This window comes from Heptranchias perlo, chromosome 6 (genome assembly GCF_035084215.1).
Source record: "Heptranchias perlo isolate sHepPer1 chromosome 6, sHepPer1.hap1, whole genome shotgun sequence".
NCBI classification, from domain to species: Eukaryota; Metazoa; Chordata; class Chondrichthyes; order Hexanchiformes; family Hexanchidae; genus Heptranchias; species Heptranchias perlo.
Window position 1 is genome coordinate 60832846 of NC_090330.1, and position 23459 is coordinate 60856304.

Consider the following 23459-nt stretch of genomic DNA (forward strand, 5'->3'; position numbering starts at 1 on the left):
CTCAGAAATAGAGGGTGGGTATCTGATACTTTGTGGCCAGTACTAAATTTCTAATCTCTGCTAATTCTCAATTAGTACTGCAGATTGGATGGGTGATGATTGAGCCGTGGAATGGTGCTGATTGTTGTTTGGGCCTGTAGCTGATCTCAGCTGTTTGGCCCTGTTTCAAGTTTGAAGCCAGAAATGTCTGGTTTCCATGAAACTTGGACAAAGCCATGAGCATCTAATTTCTCCTATAAGAATTCTTTTTGAAGAATTTCCTTAAATAGGCAGTGATTTCAACTGAGAACACATCTTTATTAAGCCAAGAGTGCTATCAAACCTACCCTATGTCTCAGCCAAAGAATAAGGAGTTATTGTTTGCATTTGCTGTGGCTGTTATCCTGAGATTTTCACAATGGTCAGGATAATAGTACTTCGAAATTCAAAGTACTTCGAAATCTCACAGTAATTGACAATGGTATCATGGTAAATCTCAGAGCCTATGTTGATAGATGGACAGTCAAACAGGGATTTATAGCAGTGAGCTTTTAAAGATCGAACTAGAGAATAATTCACAAGGTGTGTTAAGATCCGGTAAAACCATTCATAATGTAATTTCAACAAAATTAATGCAGGTTTGCTTCACTGTGCCAATTGTATTCTCACTTACTTGTATTAAGAAGAATTAAGGTTTTCATGCATAAAAATTCATCTTGGGTCACTTGAAGGTGAATGAACTCTTGTGATATTTGCCGCATTGCTATACACAGATCATACATTGCCGACTTCTGCATTCGTTGCCTGAAAAAGATAACTATGTAAGTAATCTTCACATAAAATGTACACAGCACTGCCAACTCCAGTCATTTCCCAACATTCATTACTTAAAGGAAAACTAAATCCAACAAGTTGCTTATTCCTCTAGTCAGAGCACTCTGTGCCTTTTTATTCAGGCCTCCTGAATTCCCATGAAATTCTGGGACGCATAGTGCTCCAGTTATCATGGCAGCAGCACTGCTATGCTTCACACAAATGGAGTGCAAGTAGTCTGTAGAGCCGCTCTCATGTCATTTTGTGAGATCATCTCATTTTAATCATTTCCATTTACTCCCTGTGCGGATTAGCCAATGGACAGGGAATATGCCAGGGTAGCTGAGTGGGATATCTGGTAAGTCAATAGCTCTTTAAGGCCTGCTGCCTAAATTGAAGCTGAGCTGCACATTTTCAAATTTCAAAATTTTCTGTGAGTATTAGCAGGTATTAACTATCCAGGAGATGCTGCAAAGCAGGGTGACTGTCTTTTCAGATGAGGAGCTAGTACCATCCTTCTTTGCTTGTTATTCTTTCTCCCTCTACTTACTTATTCATTCACTCACACAGGCATACCCTGCAGCACAACAGCATAACACATAGATGTAGATTTTCCTCTTCAGTTACACCAGTAAGCTAGTGCAACTTGGACAGATAAGTGGAGGGAAATTGGGTGCAGAGCCATTCCATTGGCTCCATGCCACCCAATGCCTTGAAAAATTAGCCTGGATCAGGCAAATAGGCAAGGGGTAGACAGACGTCCCATCCCACTGAAGATCTGACGCCATCGTGGCTTGGAGAAAATCTGCTCCACAATAGCTTACCGTGCAAGTCCTGTTTGAAAGGGTGTCTCACTACTGCCATCCTAATATGTTCTTGTTCTGATCCTGCTTATGCAGAGGAGCATTCAGAGGCTAATACTGCCCTGTCCCAACACCTGTCAGCCCTTGTGTTTACTCACTGTAACAGTGGTAAGTACCAGCATAGATACTTCCACTCGGGGGGTTCCATTAGTTTTTACAGGAGGGAGTACTTGATGAATCACAAAGCATTAATGAGGAGATGGCACAGGAGTAGTTAGCTGGAAGGCCAGTTCAAATCCTCGTCAGCTACTGAACTCAGTAATTTGCACCTCACTGGGCCTGCTAAAAATTAATTCTCAAATCCGATGTAAATGTCAGCTTTGGCTCGGTGGTAGCATTCTTGCATTTGAGTTAGAAGATTATGCGTTTAAGCTACACTTCGGGACTTGGGCACATAATTTAGGCTGACACTTCAGGGCAGTACTGAGGCAGTGCTGCACTGTTGGAGGGACCATCTTTTGCATGAGAAGTCAATCCAAGGACCTGTGATTGTTCAGGGATGTAAAAGATCCCATGGTATTTTTTGAAGAAAAAGAGCAGGAAGTTCTCCCAGTGTCCTGGTCACCATTCAACCCTCAACCAACACCTTCAAAACAGATTAATAGGTCATTCATCTAAATGCTGTTTGTGGGACCTTGCTACTGCATTTACCGACATAACAACTGCGACTTCAATTCAAAAGTAATGGATTACTGTGAAGTGTTTTGAGGCACCCTGAAGACATAAAAATTGCTGCATAAATGCAAACGCTTTCCTTCTATAAGCATTTCATGCGGTCATTTGAGTGTGTTCTTCGCACCCTGCAAGGACTGGAGTTGACTATGGAGGAGTCCACAAGCCACATCTGTGATGTTTGATTGCCAAATCAATCTGCAGAGCACTGTGGAGAGAGTGGCCACTCAGGGATTGTCTGCAGCAGAGACCCCAGTAGAAGAGTTCCTAATCCTAGGTGCAGTTTCTCTAATAAATGTTTTGATTGGGGTTACAGACTACAATGATCTTTAAGACCTTTGTATGGTTCTACTGCAACTCCCCACCCCTGATCTGTCAAAACATTGAAACCGTTGTTTTAACACTTGAATGGTCTGTGCAACCAGAATCATGGTGGCTGCATGTGCTTCATTCTTGTGTTCTTTGGCTCTTGTCCATGTCTATCTCTAGGGGTTCATGAGCCAGGGTGGTAGAGGGTATCCTTGTTCTCAAAAAGCCAGCTGTCCAATCTTCCAGCCCCTTCAAATAATGGTAGCACCATAAATTGCTGTAAGATGAAGGAGCCATGACTGCTACCATGCTAGCAGGCATTCACATGCATCAATTTTTGCCTATGGAGACCAACTGCACATTGATGGAATGGACACCCTTTCCATTCATGAAGCCTTTGGATTTTCAGGTAGGGACATTTGGCAATAACTTTGGGGAAATGTGCAGCACAGAAAAACTGCAGTTCTCTTTCATGTTGCTGCCTACTTTCTGTGGGGAAATAGATGAAGGAGTTATCTCGACCAAAATGAAACATCTGCTTGATGCTCTCGGAGTGGCATGTCGCCACTCTGATTTTCCAAGCTGTTGTCAGGGCATATGGCTGATATGCCCTTACAGGTGTGTGCTGCCCTCCCCAAGTACTGAAATGACTCCATCCCCATGATTTGGGATGGGATCTGCGTCATGATCCCAAGGGTAGATGGGAGTTTAGTTTTGCCGCACTTCTGCAGGCAGAGTGGGGCTCCTAGCTCCCTCAGATTGGATGTGCTGAGAATGGTAGGCAGCAAGGCCATAAAGGACCCAAAATGGTAAGTGCTCTTTTTTCAGGTCCTCCATTGGATCTTTCAGGCAGGAGGCCTTTGGCTTTTGTTTTTCCAGACCTTTTGGGCCTGCAGGAGTGATTGGATTTCCACCCACAGGTGCAAAGCATTGTCAAGGGGCAGGTCTGCACCAGGGTCCATTGGGCCTCGGATAATGACCTAAAGCTACAAATGCAGGTGAGTTCAGGTCAGATCAAGCGGCACTTTGGGTGTACTCGCAGTCTGACTTATGCCCAGGTGAGGTGGGAAGAGGAAAATTGTCCCTAAGAAATCTGCAGACAATTTTATTAAGATGTATCCTTGATGCTGGAACCAGCTCCCCAAGGAGAAGGACTGAATTGCTCCAATACAGCAGATTGCTACCTGATTGAAGGTAGGGATGGTAGCCCAGATTTTCCAATTTGGCTGGAATCCCAGTACTTTTGGAAAATAACCATGTCTCCTGCTGAAGAATAGCATGGTCACGATGCCAACTGAAGACATTTTTAAAAATGATTTTAAGTCGCAAGATGATCGATTGCATAGGCAAGTTGGCCCTTTCAATTCTGAACCCCCTCACCACTGCCTAAGCAATGCTATGCTATTCTTTATAGAATCATAGAATCATAGAATCATAGAAGTTACAACATGGAAACAGGCCCTTCGGCCCAACATGTCCATGTCGCCCAGTTTATACCACTAAGCTAGTCCCAATTGCCTGCACTTGGCCCATATCCCTCGATACCCATCTTCCCCATGTAACTGTCCAAATGCTTTTTAAAAGACAAAATTGTACCCGCCTCTACTACTGCCTCTGGCAGCTCGTTCCAGACACTCACCACCCTTTGAGTGAAAAAATTGCCCCTCTGGATCCTTTTGTATCTCTCCCCTCTCACCTTAAATCTGTGCCCCCTCGTTATAGACTCCCCTACCTTTGGGAAAAGATTTTGACTATCGACCTTATCTATGCCCCTCATTATTTTATAGACTTCTATAAGATCACCCCTTAACCTCCTACTCTCCAGGGAATAAAGTCCCAGTCTGTCTAACCTCTCCCTGTAAGTCAAACCATCAAGTCCCGGTAGCATCCTAGTAAATCTTTTCTGCACTCTTTCTAGTTTAATAATATCCTTTCTATAATAGGGTGACCAGAACTGTACACAGTACTCCAAGTGTGGCCTCACCAATGCCCTGTACAACTTCAACAAGACATCCCAACTCCTGCATTCAATGTTCTGACCAATGAAACCAAGCATGCTGAATGCCTTCTTCACCACCCTATCCACCTGTGACTCCACTTTCAAGGAGCTATGAATCTGTACTCCTAGATCTCTTTGTTCTATAACTCTCCCCAACGCCCTACCATTAACGGAGTAGGTCCTGGCCCGATTCGATCTACCAAAATGCATCACCTCACATTTATCTAAATTAAACTCCATCTGCCATTCATCGGCCCACTGGCCCAATTTATCAAGATCCCGTTGCAATCCTAGATAACCTTCTTCACTGTCCACAATGCCACCAATCTTGGTGTCATCTGCAAACTTACTAACCATGCCTCCTAAATTCTCATCCAAATCATTAATATAAATAACAAATAACAGCGGACCCAGCACCGATCCCTGAGGCACACCGCTGGACACAGGCATCCAGTTTGAAAAACAACCCTCGACAACCACCCTCTGTCTTCTGTCGTCAAGCCAATTTTGTATCCAATTGGCTACCTCACCTTGGATCCCATGAGATTTAACCTTATGTAACAACCTACCATGCGGTACCTTGTCAAATGCTTTGCTGAAGTCCATGTAGACCACGTCTACTGCACAGCCCTCATCTATCTTCTTGGTTACCCCTTCAAAAAACTCAATCAAATTCGTGAGACATGATTTTCCTCTCACAAAACCATGCTGACTGTTCCTAATTAGTCCCTGCCTCTCCAAATGCCTGTAGATTCTGTCCCTCAGAATACCCTCTAACAACTTACCCACTACAGATGTCAGGCTCACTGGTCTGTAGTTCCCAGGCTTTTCCCTGCCGCCCTTCTTAAACAAAGGCACAACATTTGCTACCCTCCAATCTTCAGGCACCTCACCTGTAGCGGTGGATGATTCAAATATCTCTGCTAGGGGACCCGCAATTTCCTCCCTAACCTCCCATAACGTCCTGGGATACATTTCATCAGGTCCCGGAGATTTATCTACCTTGATGCGCGTTAAGACTTCCAGCACCTCCCTCTCTGTAATATGTACACTCCTCAAGACATCACTATTTATTTCCCCAAGTTCCCTAACATCCATGCCTTTCTCAACCGTAAATACCGATGTGAAATATTCATTCAGGATCTCACCCATCTCTTATGCCATCCGAAAGCTTGTAGATTTCAAATAAAAATCGTTGGACTATAACTTGGTGTTGTAAAATTGTTTACAATTGTCAACCCAGTCCATCACCGGCATCTCCACATCATATTCTTTAATGACATAGAAATATAGAAAATAGGAACAAGAGTAGGCCATTCGGCCATTCGGGCCTCCTCCACCATTCAAAATGATCATGGCTGATCGTCTAACTCAGTACCCTGTTCCCGCTTTTTCCCCATGTCCCTTGATCCCTTTAGCATTAAGAAATATATCTATCTCCTTCTTGAATACATCTAATGACTTGGCCTCCACTGCCTTCTGTGGTAGAGAATTCCACAGGTTCACCACCCTCTGAGTGAAGAAATTTGTCCTCATCTCGGTTCTAAACGGCATACCCCGTATCCTGAGACTGTGACCCTTGGTTATGAATTCCTCATCCATCGGGAACATCCTCCCTGCATCTAGTCTGTCTTGTCCTGTTAAAATTTTATATGTTTCGATGAGATCACCTCTCATTCTTCTAAACTCTAGTGAATATAGGCCTAGTCGACCCAATCTCTCCCCATATGTCAGTCCTGCCATCCCATGAATCAGTCTGGTAAACCTTCGTTGCACTCCCTCCATAGCAAGGACATCCTTCCTCTGATAAGGAGACCAAAACTGCACACAATACTCCAGATGTGGTCTCACCAAGGCCCTGTATAACTGTAGTAAGACATCCCAACTCCTGTACTCAAATCCTCTTGCAATGAAGGCCAACATACCATTCGCCTTCCTAACTGCTTGCTGCACCTGAATGCTTACTTTCAGCGACTGGTGTACAAGGACACCCAGGTCTCATTGCACCTCCCCTTTTCCCAATCTATCACCATTCAGATAATAATCTGCCTTTCTGTTTTTACAACCAAAGTGGATAACCTCACATTTATCCACGTTATACTGCATCTGCCATGTTCTTGCCCACTCACCCAACTTGTCTAAATCACATTGGAGCCTCTTTGCATCCTCCTCACAGCTCACATTCCACCCCAGCTTTGTGTCGTCTGCAAACTTGGAAATGTTACATTCCGTTCCCTCATCCAAATCATTGATATATATTGTGAATAGCCGGGGCCCAAGCACTGATCCCTGCGGTACCCCACTAGTCACTGCCTGCCACCCGGAAAAAGACCCGTTTATTCCTACTCTCTGCTTCCTGCCTGTCAACCAATTCTCAATCCATGCCAATATATTCCCCCCAATCCCATGTGCTTTAATTTTGCACGCTAACCTCTTGTGTGGGACCTTATCAAAAGCCTTCTGAAAATCCAAAAACACAACATCCACTGGTTCTCCCCTATCTATTGTACTAGTTACATCCTCAAAAAACTCCAGTAGATTTGTTAAGCAGATTTCCCTTTCATAAACTCATGCTGACTTTGTCCAATCCCGTTAATGCCCTCCAAGTGTTCTGTTATCACATCTTTTATAATAGATTCTAGCATTTTCCCCAGTACTGATGTTAGGCTAACTGGTCTGTAATTCCCTGTTTTTTCTCTCCCTCCTTTTTTAAATAGTGGGGTTACATTTGCCACCCTCCAATCTGTAGGAACTGTTCCAGAGTCTATAAAATTTTGGAAGATGATCACCAATGCATCCACTATTTCCAGGGCCACTTCCTTTAGTACTCTGGGATGTAGATTATCAGGCCCTGGGGATTTGTCAGCCTTTAGCCCCATTAATTTCCCTAGCATTATTTTTTTTACTAATACTGGTTTCCTTCAGTTCCTCACTCTCACTGGACCCTCGGTTCCCCAACATTTCTGGGAGGTTATTTGTGTCCTCCTGACAGAAAATATGTTTGATGAATGTCAGCTTAGCTCTGTGGTAACACTTTCTGCATCAGTAGATCGTAGGTTCAAGCCCTGCTCCAGGATTTGACCACATGTTCTAGGCTGATATTTCCGTGCAGTACTGATGGGAGTGCTGCCATTGTCAGATGTGCTGTCTTTTGGATAAAATGGAGGTCCCGTCTGCATGTTCAGGTGGATGTAAAAAATGCCATGACATTATTCTTCCAGCCAACATTTATCTCCCTCAACCAACATCAATAAAAAAAGATTAACTGGCCTTTTATCCCATTGCTGTGTGCAAATTGGCTGCTGCATTTGCCTAAAAAAAAATCACAGTGACTGCACTTCAAATGTAATTCATTGCGTTGTAATGTGTTTTGGGACATGTTGAGGATGTGATAAGCACAGTATAAATGCAACTTATTTCTTCTTTTAATTAACCTTCAATTTGCATTTGCACCAGCTTATTCAATATCTATAATCACTTTAAAGAATCGTACAGCACAGAAGGAGGCCATTCGGCCCATTGTTCCTCTGCCGGCTCTTTGAAAGAGCTGTCCAATTAGTCCCATTTCCTTGCTCTTTCCCCTCAGCCTTGCAAATTTTTTCTTTTCAAGTATATATCCAACTCCCTTTTGAAAGTTACTATTGAATCAGGTAGTGTATTCCAGGTCGTAACAACTTGCTGCGTAAAAAAAATTCTCCTCATCTCCTCTCTGGTTCTTCTGGCAGAAAATCCTGGATGTAGCAGCGGAGATCAGGGAGCCAGCAAACATTTCCCACTCACTTCCACCCAGATATTCCCAAAAACATGCAGTGTAATGTGGAATATCTCATCCCCTATGTCATTACACTATATTCATCCAAGCTGCAGACATAAACAGAAGGCATACAATTGCTACCTGATTTTAAATTTAATTTAAAAAAAAATAATTCTTGGGATGAGGCATTGCTGGCAAAATCGGCATTTATTCCCCATCCTTAGAAGGTGATGGTGGGCATTCTTTTTTAACATTCTTCTGTTAGACTGCCTTATAAACTACAAAGGGCTAACATTGCCAAGCATGTACTGTGATTCTTGAAAATGAATGTTATGTTATGTTATGCTGAAACAGCTAAGTTTGTAATACTCCTATGCTTAACTGAGTTATAAGTTGAATTCAGCTGTACTATTGTAATTATGAAACCAAATTATTTGCAATGATTAGATTGACAATTGTATTATCTTTTCCTGCAAAGGACAGTAATATAAAATAGTTGTGAGCAACAAACCAAATTGATTCCTTTTCAGTCCTTGATTTTTTTGAGGTGAGTTCACAGTGAAATGACATGTTAGCCAATATTATACTCATTCCATCTGACAACAGAACTGTAGTTGGGTCAATTTATGTGGGCCAACTCCAAATGCAAACCAGGCATTACAATTTTATTTTTGGTCAGTCAGGAGTCTAACATGCGCAAAAAGTCATCAGCATGTTTAACAGTCTTGAAACCTAGCTGGTGAGAATTATTTTTGCCTGATATGGAATTTATACTCTCTCGCCATAGAGACACACAGGTAGGAAGAACCAAGACTTAGGGACTCCAAATGTGCACAGAAATACTGCTGGAATTTAACCAATGCAAACTGCATAGCTTACCAACTCAGAACACTAGTAAGCTTCCCACTGTTCAGTCAGCCAGGGCCACTCTACCTGCTAGGCATTGGCTTAAAGAACTAGCTGGAGCTGAGTGAGAACAATTCCAGCCTGGTGGATAGACTGCGCAGAGCAGTTCATGATGTGCCAGCTACTCTGATATTCCATATCACAATAAATCCCTAGACACAAATCTAAATCCTGATTCATTTTTCCTGCAATCTTGTAAAATTTAAGTTCTCAGCCATATACTGTTCTTCACCTGCTAGGAGCAAACATCAGGAATTCATGGACGTGCTTCTATGAGTTTCCATCCATGGGGAGACTCTGTACAGGGACCTCACATTCAGAAAATACGCCTTTATTTGTAATAATGGAAAAAATATTTTCTCATTCTGCTGTACAAAGCTACTTCAGCTGATAATGCAGACCTGATGCAATGGCAACAGGACTTCTGATCTTTGGGCATTGTGTGCGTCTTCAATGCTATAAGCTGACCTTGCGCTGTAATAATATTTTGATGCTGCCACCAGATTGTGCATCACATGTGTGGAGCACACTAGGGTCAAGGAGCAGATTATCCAGTGCCAGCAGCTTTGAAAAGCTGCTGATTACCCTTAAAGCTGTCTTGCTACTGAGGGGTATGCTGGAGCAGAACTGCTCCCTTCCAGGTGGCAGCTCTGGAGGACCTGCTGCAGAAGGCCCTGCAAAGAAGGATCGACTATTATGAAACTGTGGGACATTCTCCAGTGAAGAACAATATCACAGCAGACCGGAAGAAAGTGGCTGAAAGAGTGAATGCTGTCTTACCTGCACCAATCCCTGGACCAGCTAAGGAAGAAACTTCCAAGTTCTGATGAAAAGCCATCAACCTGAAACATTAACTCTGTTTCTCTCTCCACATAGGATTCAGGATTCCAGCATCAGCAGTATTTTGCTTTTGCTTTAAGGAAAAAATTTGCTGGTCTCCGAAGATTGTTGAAGTGAGTGTGCTCACATCTTGCTGCATTTTACAATGTTGCTGTACAATGGTTCTTAACAATACTTCACTGTAAGCTTTGCAGAGCATCAGTGAGGGAAAATGCATACCATTCTAACAACCGTTCATCCACTTTCCAAATGTACCTTTTAGTGGGGCATTGTACTTTTTTGGCCATGCCAATGCATTTTCCCTGTGGGACAATAAATATGGGAAGCAACAAAGGCCAAGCCCATTGTCGATGCAAGGTACCTGCACTCTGCATCTTCAAAATTATTTTCAAAATTATTTTCAACCTTTCTAAAGAATTTTTGCCCTGCTGTGCAGTCACCTGCCTTTAAGACGCTGCCTCCGTTTAACTTTTCCCAGCAGTCCTTGCTGGATGTCGCACCCAAGCTTCAATAGCGCTGTATGTGCCTGGACCAATGTGAGCGGGAAGCATATTCAAATGATTTAAATTATCTGGCTTCATGAGCTCCAGCAAGGTGGGGTCACCACACCATTTGCACGATATGTCCGCACAGTGTAGCATCCAACACCGTTGCATCAAGACCGCTACATCGGCCCTTCAATGTGTAACCTGTATTGAAATAAATACCAACTAGCCGGCATTACACTAAATTAGTACAATGTTTACATCAAATGTAAGGATGTATCTACTCACTCATTAAATATCAGATCTGGAGCAAAGTACAGCATTTTTCCTTTGACATGTTTATATGATCGCCATCCCATTGCAAATACCATCAAGCCCATCCAAGAATACTGAATGAGAGTCATTTGATCATCTATGTGCAAATTCCGGAATCCTGTAAATACACAGGTAAATGTTAAAAAGAAATGTCCTTGTTTACTGGCATAATAGTAAAACTGACAGAATATGCATTGTTATGTGCAAAGTACATAGATCTTACCAGAACATAACTGCTGTATTAGCTTTACAAGTCAATAAATCATCTTGCATTATCAATTCACTGAGCTTAAAATATTTAAAATGACAGATTACTCACCTGGAGTTTAGAGCAACTCTATCTATCCAGATAAAGGTCCTTTAGCTCAAAAGTCCCAATGGCAGGAATAATGCCTCTTTGATATTCTAAGGCTTTCACATGACTTCCTCCCATGATATATATCAATTTAGCTAGTGCCACATGTTCTCCATCCTATTCTCACTAGAATTATCTAACAAAAATTATTTAAACTTGTCTAAATTGGTATGGTTAACCTAGGCCCTGTCATCAATACAAATTGACCAACATTACCTTTTCCTACATTCAGGATTTATTTTACCTCCTAATGCAAAATGTTTGAAAGAAGCAGGAAGATGCAGGGGCAATTTTCCTCTCCCTTTCCGACCGATTTTGAGTAGATTGGGGGCAGGTGGGCTGTCACTTCTGGGATTTCCCAACGGAAGTGACAGCGAGCAGTCTATACATCTGCCCAACTATTAAAATGGGTTTCAAATGACAGGAATACACCATAAGACACACTTTCTAGCAATGCTGGGTGTTAGGGGATATACACTCATTCCTGTTGCATAGTTTTGTTATGGCGTAGGATGGGGAATTTAAATTTTAAAGTCCCTAAGGGAGTGTAATCAATCATGGTTCCACTTCAGCTGCGCTGGAGGTAGTCCGCCAATGAAACTATTGAAAACACCCGAAGTCTGGTACTGTGATTTCCCTCCCCCCACAAGGCTTGCTTCCTGAGGGGGAGTTCCATTGGAGCCTGCAGTACATATTTAAATGATGTTGACCCTGGGAAATTGGCTGGGGTCAGTGATGGGCCTTTGAGAACAGTGTAAGTCATGTCCAGGAGGAAGATATGCCCCATAATCTCAATATGTGTAAACTCCTTCATTTGATGTGGAAGAACTATCTTGAAGATGATTCTGGTCCCACAAACTCCAATGGGCGAATTTTAAATCCCAATTGCGAGGCCGGCTGTGCAAGCAGACAGCCTGCCCGGAAGTGGCAGCAGGACGCCCAGTCAACTATAATAGCCAGGCCTCTTTTACATCCTGCTGGCCAGCTACCTGCCCGGTGGAAAGTGATAGCTGGCCTGCTGCCAACGGTTGAAGATCAGGTGGCCGAGTGGCTACCTGCCAGCACTCAGGTAAGTCACTGAGGGGGATTTCATCAGGGTCTTGCGGGTGGGAAAGTGGGGGGGCCGGGGCAGCAGAGGCCACACATTTCTTGGGGGACGCCAACAAGCACTTCTGCTCCGTCTGGCTCCACAAAGGAAAGTTTAACACTTACCTTACAGAACGTTATTCTTCCTGCACACCAGATTTCACTAAGGGTGGTGGTCCGTGGCAGATGCCCCACTCAGAAGGCAGTTGCTGTCAGAGTCCTATGTATGTCATAGGACCCCAATCTGCCTAAATATATGAGGCCCTGCCTGATCCAGGTGGGCATCTCGGGTGGGTGTTGAGCAGGAAAATTACCTTCTCTATTTTAACTCCAGCTCTGCCTGGTTTCCCCCTAAAATTCCCCCTCAAGATTTCTGGAGGAAAATGTATTAAGGAAGCAATGTTAATGAAATTTGTGGTAATTTGGTAAGACAGTAGATTCTTGGAAATCCTTCAGAAGGATTTTCTTCATGCTATGTAGTAAATTGTTTTTGCGACAAGGTCTGGTTTGTACTGGCTAAATTCTGGGAATAAAACACCTGGAGATGGAAATTCCTATTTTGACATAAAAATTGGTAAATATTTTTGTGCTGATTTTTTAAACCACAGGAAACATTATTTTCAACAACTAATTTTGATGATACGAGTTTCATTACAATACATACACAGTGGAGGAGCTGACCAAAATGCACTTGCTATAATGCTGCTGAGCCATCTGTTAACTAGGATCTTAACTGGTCTAAGATGTGTATTGTCTTTAATCCAGCTGTGCATTTTGGAAAATTGTTTGAGATGTGGCATCAAGGGATTTAGCATAATGATACCATTATCTTTGCTCTTAGGCCAAAGGGCAAGTAACAAACAATGGGTCTACCAGGCATGTGAGGTGATCACAGAGATTGTAAATGCATTTAACATACACATCGCATTATGAGAGAAGGGAACTGTGAAGAAGTGCAAGGAATTTTACTACATCCTACAAGAAGTCTAAAGGGCTCTCTATAAGGACATACTCTTAAGTCTCATGTGCTTTTATACATAGATATATCTGTACTTTAATAGCAGTTAATGTGCCTTATTGTGATCAAATGCTACAGGGACTGGGGAAACAAGATAGCCATTGATGTGGTACTAGTTTAGTTAGCATGCTTGTGGAAATAGTATTGGACCATGCATGATTGCAGAGACAGTGTGAAGCACACTTACGTTATCGTGATTAATTAACATTTTTGTTTTCATTGCAAGAGAAAGTGGCATTTCATAATTGGGAAAGAGGCGTAGTGGTATCCCGTGGTCCAGAACCCTTACTCACTACGAGGGACCTCTTCTGGAAATGATCAGTATGGAGACTGTAAAATGGGGAATATGGCATGAGGTATAGGGCAAGGTGAAGCTGGGGGATGACACCGAGCTGCTGGTTTGTACATTTACAGTGCAACATCTTAATTGCAAGAAGGTTGGCAATCATCTGGGGACACGTGATTCAGCAGATTTTCAATCCTGTGGCATGATAGTCAACCTAACATCAAAACAATTTTCCATCTACTCTCTTGATAAAAAGATGAGAAATCATGGAAGAGGAAACTTATCCTTTGAAATGAGACCTCTCTCTCTCACATGAAGAGGCTGCTTCCTCATGCCTAGGGACTAGTCCTTAGAGTTTGAACTAGCATTTGAGCACACTTTGTCCATGTCAACACTTGAAGCAAGCACTAGTTCAGAAATATGCGCCCTAGAAGATGATAATGAATTTCAGTAGGGATCACACAGAAAGACACAAAGGGTGAACGAGGGCCAGCGTTGGTGGGAAGAAAAATGCAGATTGGAACTAGCCAGAAGTTTAGCGCAGTCACTGGCCCTATTAAGTTGCTTTGGCATCAAGACCTCAAAAGCTAGCTTTCAAAGAAAGGAATAGTACCCAGAGGATACTGCATAAGCACAAACATGTATACCAGTCACTTATCTCTGTGCACAATTTCAGAATTGTGGTGGAGTCCATGACCCAGATTTTGTCTGCCATGTCCAACCTGGGTGGTGTTGCTGTAGTAGGTGCCTGCATTGCACTCTGCCAATAAACACACAGCAATATCAATGACATCTGCAGTGGAGATCTTAGTGGTGCAGAGAATATACAGTAGTAACATCTCTCACGAACTGCTGTTGAGGTGTAGAGGTCCACACTCCATGATGTGATAATGTTCGCCTTTAATGCACTAGAAGACAGAATCCAGACAACCATAAGGGATTGGTTGAGTGATCTCATTGCAGTTCAATGGTCTGTGCTTGGCTATAGATCCTCCTTTGCCATGGTTTCTTGCTGCTTCTCTGTCATTTCCATTGTGAGGCCTCTGTTCAAAGAAATATTGCGCAACGTACAGCACACCAACATTTTTGAAAGCCTCTTTGGGGCATAGTATTAAGCCCTCCAAACATCTCAAGCATTGCTATAGCAGGCCAAATATTTGCTCTATGAGTCTCCTGGCTTATCCATGTGCCCCTGTGTAGTTCTGCTCTGCTGGGGTTTGAGGGCATATACAGCAAAAACAAAACCCTTTCATTTATGTAGTGTGTTATCATATCTCAAAGCACCTCTCATACAATGAATTACTTTGAAATGCAGTGACTTAATATTTGGGTAACCGTAGCAACCATTTTGCTCACAGAATGATCAAACAAACAGCAATGAGATAAATGAACAGTCAACATGCTTCTGGTGGCGTTAATTGAGAGAGGAATGTTGACCAGACCAACTCTATGTTCTTTGAACAGTGCCATGGGACTTTTACTATTCAACTAAACAGGCAGATAGGCTGTGGATTTAACATCTTATCCAAAGATGGCACCTCCATTAATTTGGCACTGGCCCCTCTCCTTCTCCATAGTGCACTGGAGTATTAACTTTTGATTCAGAGGTGAAAATGGTACCAACTGAAATAAGTTGACACACAAGATATCATGTGCTCTGGTAGCAGCACACGCACGGTTCTCTAGGAGCCTGACAATGTAGGAGTCATGATACTCCAAGGAAACTGGACAAATTGGACTTTGAAGTGCATGATTTTCGTGCATACACCTGTATGATAATAGAACTGTAGACCTTCCTGTTGATGTAGAAGAAGGCACTGTGTGCAGGTGCTCAAAGAGCTAAATATATACAGTATTTGAGGCTCTGTACCAATAGGAAAGCAACAAAAAATATACATGAGATACCTTTAATTACCTTTTAACAAGACCTTAATATATTACAGTTGGAACTTGTATTAATGTTTGTAATTTCTGTTAATGCTAGGGAAGAATTTTAAGAGAAGCACTGGAAACACATGACACTGTTAAGTCCAACGTAAAATTGACTCAGCAATAATATACAAATTGTGTTGGTTGTAATTCTAAAATATTTCTAGGTTTTAGGAAATAAATAAGAGTTTTGTCTTTTTAATGATTTAAAGCAGTGTTCTTGATACATGTTTTTTTGTAATTAAATTAATGAAAATAGTGACTTTTAAGACTTATGAGAATAAATTTTCATCTTCATCACATGTGCAGTAATCTGGTAGAGCAGATCAACGGAATGGAAAATGGGCGGGGTCTATAACGGGTGGGTGATGGGCTCTGTCAGATTATGGGTCATGTGTTGAAGATGAAAATTTACTCCATGGACTTGGAGACCATCAGGTAGGAACAGGATCAAACGAGTCACCATTGAAAATCTGAATGCAAGGAAAACTTGTAATTCACTGAACTTCCTTGCTGAGGCTAATGTCATTAGAATGCCTATTTGCCAAATAAAATGCTGTCACAAATATTCATTGATTCAAAGAGGATAAATAAGCCTGTAAAAAACTAGGCCCAGTTATCAGGATGAATGGGAGGGGGGTGGGGAAATGCATTCTGCATAAACATATGCCCAGAAGCTTAGCAAACAGATTGTGTCGCAGCTCAGAGATTCTACAATTTGGAACAGAAACACATTAGCTTTGCATTTTGCTCTTCCAGGAACAGATCCCTTTGATTGTCCACACAATCTTGACCCTATTCACAACCTTCTAGTGGCTAGTGCTCTTGTGTGGTTATACGATGCTTGGATCACTTTGCTTTGCTTCAATGTATTCAATTTTGAGGTGAATTCCACTGTGTATCTGCCATTGACATAAATGATGTCTCTGCGATTCTTTGTGTGACTGAGATGTATCTCAGATCAAGGTAACAGTAGCAAAGGCCATCAAAACTGCAGCTTGCCAGCTTCTCGCACCAGGTGATAGCTTGCATATGGAGGTGTGGCGCAGCATAGTTTTATATGGCTCCATATATTCAGCACAATGCAATATGCCCAGGCTAATTGCTTTTAATTAGACTTATTTGTTTGTCTCTTAAATCAAAAGGTACCCTGAAAATGAAGCACATCAAACTGCATGTGGTACCGGGGTTTAAATACACTCTTCAGTGGGGTCTTCAGTATACAGTCTGAAGGTTGGCTTATTCCAGCTACTTTACTGAATTAATGGTAGCAGATCATAATAGGGAACCAAATTCAGTGAACTTTTTGACAGGTCTTCATTTGGTTCCTCCTTCTTGGACTATAAGCGATATCAGGGCTGACATTTTTGTCTCCATGCCAATACAGCAGTGTTGACACTCACTACGTCGACTCTGAAGTTGATTTTTCCTTTAACATGAGGTTTTGTATTCCATTTTCTTTTAATCTTTTAAAGTGCTCCCAACTTGTTTGATTGCCTTTGACGATTAGACTGCTTTTGAGGAAAATTCACTTCTTATATGGATGTGGAGGTAGGCTTCTCTCTCCAGCACACTTCAGAGAAGGAGACACTAATATAGAGATATCTATTGGTGAGTCACAGAACATAGAGGCCTCTAGCAATGCAGGGTACAGCAAAAGAAGCGGTCATTTCCTTAAACCATTTTGCGCAGTTCAAACTGGTGGAGTTCTGAAATGGTTTCACTTCATATTGCTTGCTTACAAATGACATCAGTAGATTTTACAAACTGGCACGCATTGCAAATTCATTTTAATGAACATAAAATCCTGCAGAACCCCATGGTCAAATTCATGATGTATGCTCTCAGTGGATGAAGCTCTGGGGCAGGAGTACAAATTCAAACATTCTGCCATATTGGCTCGGCATCCATTTTCTTTTATTACACTTTGAGAAGCATCCTGTGATGTTTTTCTAAGTTAACAGTGCCATATAAATGTGATACCTCCAGGCAGGGAGCCACACTAATGAGAATTGCAGGAAATTGCAGGTGCATAGCCCATGATTTCACGTAATGTGCTTCCTGCAAGCACAGCCCCCTGCTTGGAGCACAGGATTGTGGAATGATCTCTAATATATACAGAATTTAAATCCTGGACCTGCTGATCTCATGAACTCAAAGAGATTTTGTAGGAACAAGTAATGTTACAAATGTATAGTCATCTGTATACCAGAGCATATTTAAACAATGATGTCCATTGATTTACAGGGCATAGTTTGAAGGGAATAAGATTGACATAATTTTGCATATCAGTTTTGGCTTAATCCTTAATCAATCGTATTTTTTTGGCATCATTGCTCCACTAGCGATCTCACTATTCATGCTACACACCTCTGGAACTCTTCTTGAACAATTTGGTAAATCATGTGTCTTGCTGTGAACATTTGGAAAGTCTTTGACAGGGTCTGGTACTGTACACTTCTAAAAACCTTATCAGCCGCCTCCCACCTATAGCTGTGTTCATGGTTTTCATTTCTTCTTAAATCTCTCTTGGCATCTGACAGACAAGCCACCTCTCACTGCTAACCTCTCTCACACAATCACAACCATTCTGTCTTTTCCCTATTTTATTTCACTAATCCTCTGAGCTTTCGTTTGTCCTTAGCTCAAAACAACCATCCTACATGCTCATCTTCCACTCTATATCCCTGCTGTATTGAAATTAAGATTCATTGCACCATCTCCTACTCTAACTCATTCTTCCCAGGATCTCAAACTGTGGAACTCCTCACTGCCATCAATCATTCTTTTCTCCCACAATCATCAGGCTTTTAAAACAACAGCTCAGCATTAATTGGGTGCCATTTTATTACTTCTCTTTTACTCTTTTTAACCGTGGTGGGTTTTGGCCTTCACTTTGACCTTGCAATAAAAATAATAAAAATATTTGTTATAGTATAATGGCTTTGAATTAATTCCATTGTTATGACATGTTTATTACACTTTTTTGCAAATTGTTTTCTGGAATTTTTTACTTGTTTTAAAGTTGTATCTTGTCATCCTGATCTAATTTTCTGGTATGGAATTAAAAGAAAGCATGTTTTGCTTACTAGAGATGGATCATGAATGTATTTTTTAATCAATGCTTGGGTTCGGAATTTGAAAGGTGGTGCGAAGGCTATGGTGGGTCTACTGAAAAATTTCCTTTTAGTCGTCATTGCTTCTAAAGCTGTTAAAATACAAATTAATTTAACAAAAATTGTGACAAGTATAAAAATGAAAGGGGGCAAAATCCATCTTGGCCCATTGTGCAAATTGGGCGATAGTGAATCAGCAGCCTGTTTTACACTCCGCCTGATATTCTTTTCCATTGAAGTCGTGTAAAACAGGCGATGGTGATGAATTTATACCCTATGGTGTCCAGAATGAGGGCGACAGCATAATCTGGCTCAGGCAATTATGTGTCACTTTAGGACATGGCAAAAAGGGAAACAATATGGTGAACAGCAAGTTTATAAGAAGCTGGTGTGTGATCTTTCTTGCATTGTTCCAGATAAAGTGCATGTATTATGCCGGACATCCAAAATTCTGCAGACAGTAATTTCAATCACCTGACCACTGAGGGCACAAATGACAGATAAAATGCACAACTTGCAGATTAAAACTTTTGTAGAAACATGGACAATATCTAGAATCGTGGATTGATAAAAACAAGCTTGCTAAGAAGCTGGTGCCACATCTGGATGCACAGATACCTTTCCAGATACAAACAGCAGCCTTTGTGGAGACCCCTCTTCTATCAGTGGGGCTGTGGAAGTGATGGTAATTACCTGTGAATGGGCTGATTCCATCCTGTCCTCCAGCTAGTCAGTAGGGCAGTGGAAACTGAACGAGAGGAGAAGGAATATTCTTGAGCAATTTTAAGAGTGAAATTAATGCTATCTGGGTGGCTGAAGGATTCGGATTCAGCCAGGTTTCCACCCCTGTCTGGTCACTGAAACAAATTCTAGTCAGCGGGGCAACAGGAAGTGGGTGCAGATGCAAGGAAATTAATATATTGTAGTTAGATAAAAGAAGATTTAATTAAAAAGCATCTCTTACAAGGAACAAAAAGTTCAGCTGTACAGCAGAAGCCTGAGATTGTAGGAGCTGAGACCTTTGCTATAAAGGTTTACTTTTTATTTTGCTGCTGTTATCATGTTGAGCTTGCCTTGGGAATTGTGACAATAACAAAACAAATGAATAACAGCACTAGAGAAAAGGTTTATCATACAATGGAGCAAAGCTTAGTATGATTGATGCCAAAAGCAAGATGAAAATAACTGAAGATGGTTACCAGTGAAATTATTCTAGATTTCAAGAAAATATCATTTGGTCAAGCGTTGCTCAGATTTCTCTGCTTGATTAGTCAATTTTACCTTTCTAGAATATAAGCTCGATGGTGCAGCCCCATGAAATATATATACAGGTTTAGATATACAAGTAGCCCTTCTTCAACTGGCTGCCTAGATCGCTAGCAAACATAGACCAGCCATATCTTTTTTCAAAAACCAAAAATAACAAAAAGTAGTTACCTTTGTTATTGTGACTTCAGCAATGTGTGTAGTATCTTTTGATTTTTTAAAAGATGGATAGGAACATGTTAATTCAAATTATACACGAATAGTACAAAATCATGTCAGTTTAGATTTTCAGTTTTGTTTGGCAGTCTGACATCAATGAATTAATCTATCTATTAATCTATATGTATTTATCTTGTATCCAGGGTGTATCCGTCTCACATTTCAAAATGCCACATTTTGTTACAAATGCAAAACAATCTTAAAAACAGTATTGAAAAAAGAGAAGGAAAGTAAGTTATTTCCCCTTGGTTTTTCTGACCTTCATAATATGGCCTCTCCGTAAGGCCAGGAACCAGGGATTTATAAGCAGCTGCTAATCTACAGAAACATCCCGTAACAATTAGTCTCCAATTGGTCTCAGGATGTGTCTATCTAGATGACATCCCCAAAGAGAATGACAAAGCAGTGGCTTTGATGGACAAGGCACATTATAGCTTCACCACAGAATCTAAACTCTGTACTGCAGTCCATAGACTACTCATGAGCAATGCCACAGAACATCAGAAGTACAGGCAAAAAATCAAAAATTCAGAATTCGTTCTACCAAAAACCAACCCATTTTATTGGAACATTAGAAGACAGGAATGGGTGTGGACCATTCAGCCCCTCAAATCTACTTTGCCATTCAATTAGCTCACAGCTGATCTGTACCTCAACTCCATTTACCTGCCTTTGCTCCATAGCTCTCGATACCCTTACCGAACAAAATCTATTGATCTCAGTCTTGAAAATTTCAACTGACCCAGCACCCGCTGCCTTTCATGGGAGAGAGCTCTAGATTTCCACTACCCTTGTGAGAAAAAGTGCTTCCTGATTTCACTAGGTCTAATTTTAAGATTATGCCCCCTTGTTCTAGATTCTTATACCAGAAGTAATAGTTTCTCTGTATCTACCCTATTAAATCCCTTTATCGTTTTAAAAACCTTGGGGTCAATTTTCGGATGGCCGAGCGGGTGCGTTCGTGGCGGGGGAGGGGGCTCCGAAAATTGGTAATTCCCGGAGCGGGCCTGGAACCCGACTCCAACACACCCACTTCCGGGTTCCCCAATGACGCGAATCGGTGCGTGCGCAGCCCCTGCATGCGGGACTCCCACCGGCAATCAAAGCCGGCGGGATCCCACTTAAGATCATTATCTGGGTACTTGAGGTCGTTTACAGACCTCATTAGTTGGAGATTTTAGGAGGATTCGGATTTTGGACTACCCAGAGTGTGTTTCCCATGCTGGGGGAAACACTCCCTGTTTAAACAGACGTTTTGCAGCCAGCAGCCAGTGGCAGCTGCAAAGGTGCAGGGTAAGCCCTCATTCATTGCAGCAGGGCACTCTGTCACCTCAGGCAAAGTTTTGCCTGCCACACCGTTGTCTCCACACTCCAAATTATTGCATCATACCCTAAACTCTGCTGTCCAAACATATTTACCTACTTTGTGGACCCCCTCACACTCACACCGTCAGGATGGGGGAGGGGGGGTCCATTGCTGCATTCATTACTCCATTGGAGGACGAGCAACATCATCAGCCTCGCCAGGCATGCCGTCCACCTCCGCCATGTGGAGCTACACAACACAGTGCTGCGCAACAGGCACCTGCATAAAGTAGTCGTGCAACTACACATACACCCACTGCAGGGTGACCCAATGGGTGGCATCAAGGGTGATCATGGAGAACCTCCTGAAAGGACCTTATTGCACAAGCCAGTCAAGAATGGCTAAGACGTGGCAGTAGTGGTGACAATATAATATGTAATGTGAGCTGATCAGAAATCAAATATAAGTAAAAACCATGAAAAATCCTCATACACCCTTGTGCATCCTCTTCATGCTCATGACACGTTTGCTTTACGCTTCCTACTGCACATACGTAATGCATGCCCTGTGGCTGCAGCACAGGTAGTGGCAGGTTGAGTGAGGCTGACTGTGAAAGAGATGCACGAGAGGGTGAGTATGAGATAGAGCCATGAGATTGTATGAGGATTGGGTTGAGTGGTAGTGGTGGGCTGGGTACTGGCAAGGTGAGAAAGTGCAGGTAAGATGAGGATGAGCTTTGAGTGGGTATGAGGAGTGATGTGATAGAGTAGTGTTGGCAGTGCTGAAGGAGATGTGGGGTGGGGGCGGTGATGTGGCAGACGGAGTGTAGGGGAATGAGTAAGTGTACTCACTTCGGCTGACCTACTTAGGTTATTGAAGCGCCTCCTGCACTGATATGTGTGATATGTTGGTGGTGCTGGTGACCTCCTCTGCCACCTCGAGCCTGGCCTTTGTGGTGGCAGAGGCAGGCCACGTCCTCCCGTCCACCGGGGAGAATATCTCTGTCCTCCCCCTCCTCCTCACCCCATCCAGTAGGACCTGGAGTGAGGCATCATTAAACCTGGGAGCAGCTTTCCCCCTGGGCTGCTCCATGCTGTAATTTTGGCTCCTTTCTGCAGCATCAGTCAGTGGAGGACTGCCCCTTTAAATCGGGCTCCTCCAGTTGACAGCCTATGATGCGTGTGCACAGTCCGCCCGCTGCGCAGCTTTCCAGCGCGAAACCCGGAGGCCAAGGTAAGTGGCTTCAATTTACTTATGATCGCGTGGGGAACCCACCAATTTTACTGGGCGGGTCACCCACGCGCCCAGTCGACCACCCCCGGCAACCCGCCTAATATCGGGCCCCTTGATTAGAGCGCCCCTCAACCTTCTAAGATCAAGGGAATACAAACCAAGTCTATGCAACCTGTCCTCATAATTTAACCCTTTAAGACCTGGACCTAAATTTTAACTAGGAGGTGGGATCTCAGCGCGGGGGTCAATGATTGGGTGGGAATCCCGGAGAAAAATATCATGCAGTTTCCCGAGCGACCGCGACTCAATTGAAGCCACTCAACTGAACTTCTGGGTTTCCTGTCCTCAAGCTGCGCAGCGGGTGGACTGCATACCCGCGCGACACGTTTAAAGCCCACTCTGACAATGCATTTTGAAGCTGGAAGGAAGCTACAATGACTATGCAATGTTCCAAAGCCAAGGCAGCACCTAGGTTCTCTGACGCCGCCCTGGAGACATTGCTGGGCGCAGTGAGGAGCAGGATGGAGGTGCTTTATTCACCAGACAGGAGTAAGAAACCTGGCTCTGCCACAAAGGAGTAGCTGGAGGTGTCAGACCAGGTCAGCAGCAGAAGCACGGTGCCCCGGTCGTGGCTGCAATGCAGAAGGAGATTTAATGACGTAACCAGGTCAGGAAAAGTGAGTACAGTTACTGATTGACCTGCATTCTGT

At 42.7% G+C, this 23459-nt stretch overlaps 1 protein-coding gene across 2 annotated transcripts in view; it reads right to left on the reverse strand.

The window, feature by feature from the left end:
* The window catches only part of LOC137323031 (progesterone receptor-like), a 268780-nt gene that overhangs the window by 44864 nt on the left and 200457 nt on the right, over window positions 1–23459 (reverse strand). For both annotated transcript variants that reach the window (XM_067986390.1, XM_067986389.1), the window contains 2 exons: window positions 10909–11053; window positions 653–783 (listed from right to left, as the gene is read on the reverse strand). In XM_067986390.1, coding sequence (XP_067842491.1) covers window positions 653–783; window positions 10909–11053 — 276 coding nt within the window. The remainder of the gene's footprint in view (window positions 1–652; window positions 784–10908; window positions 11054–23459) is intronic.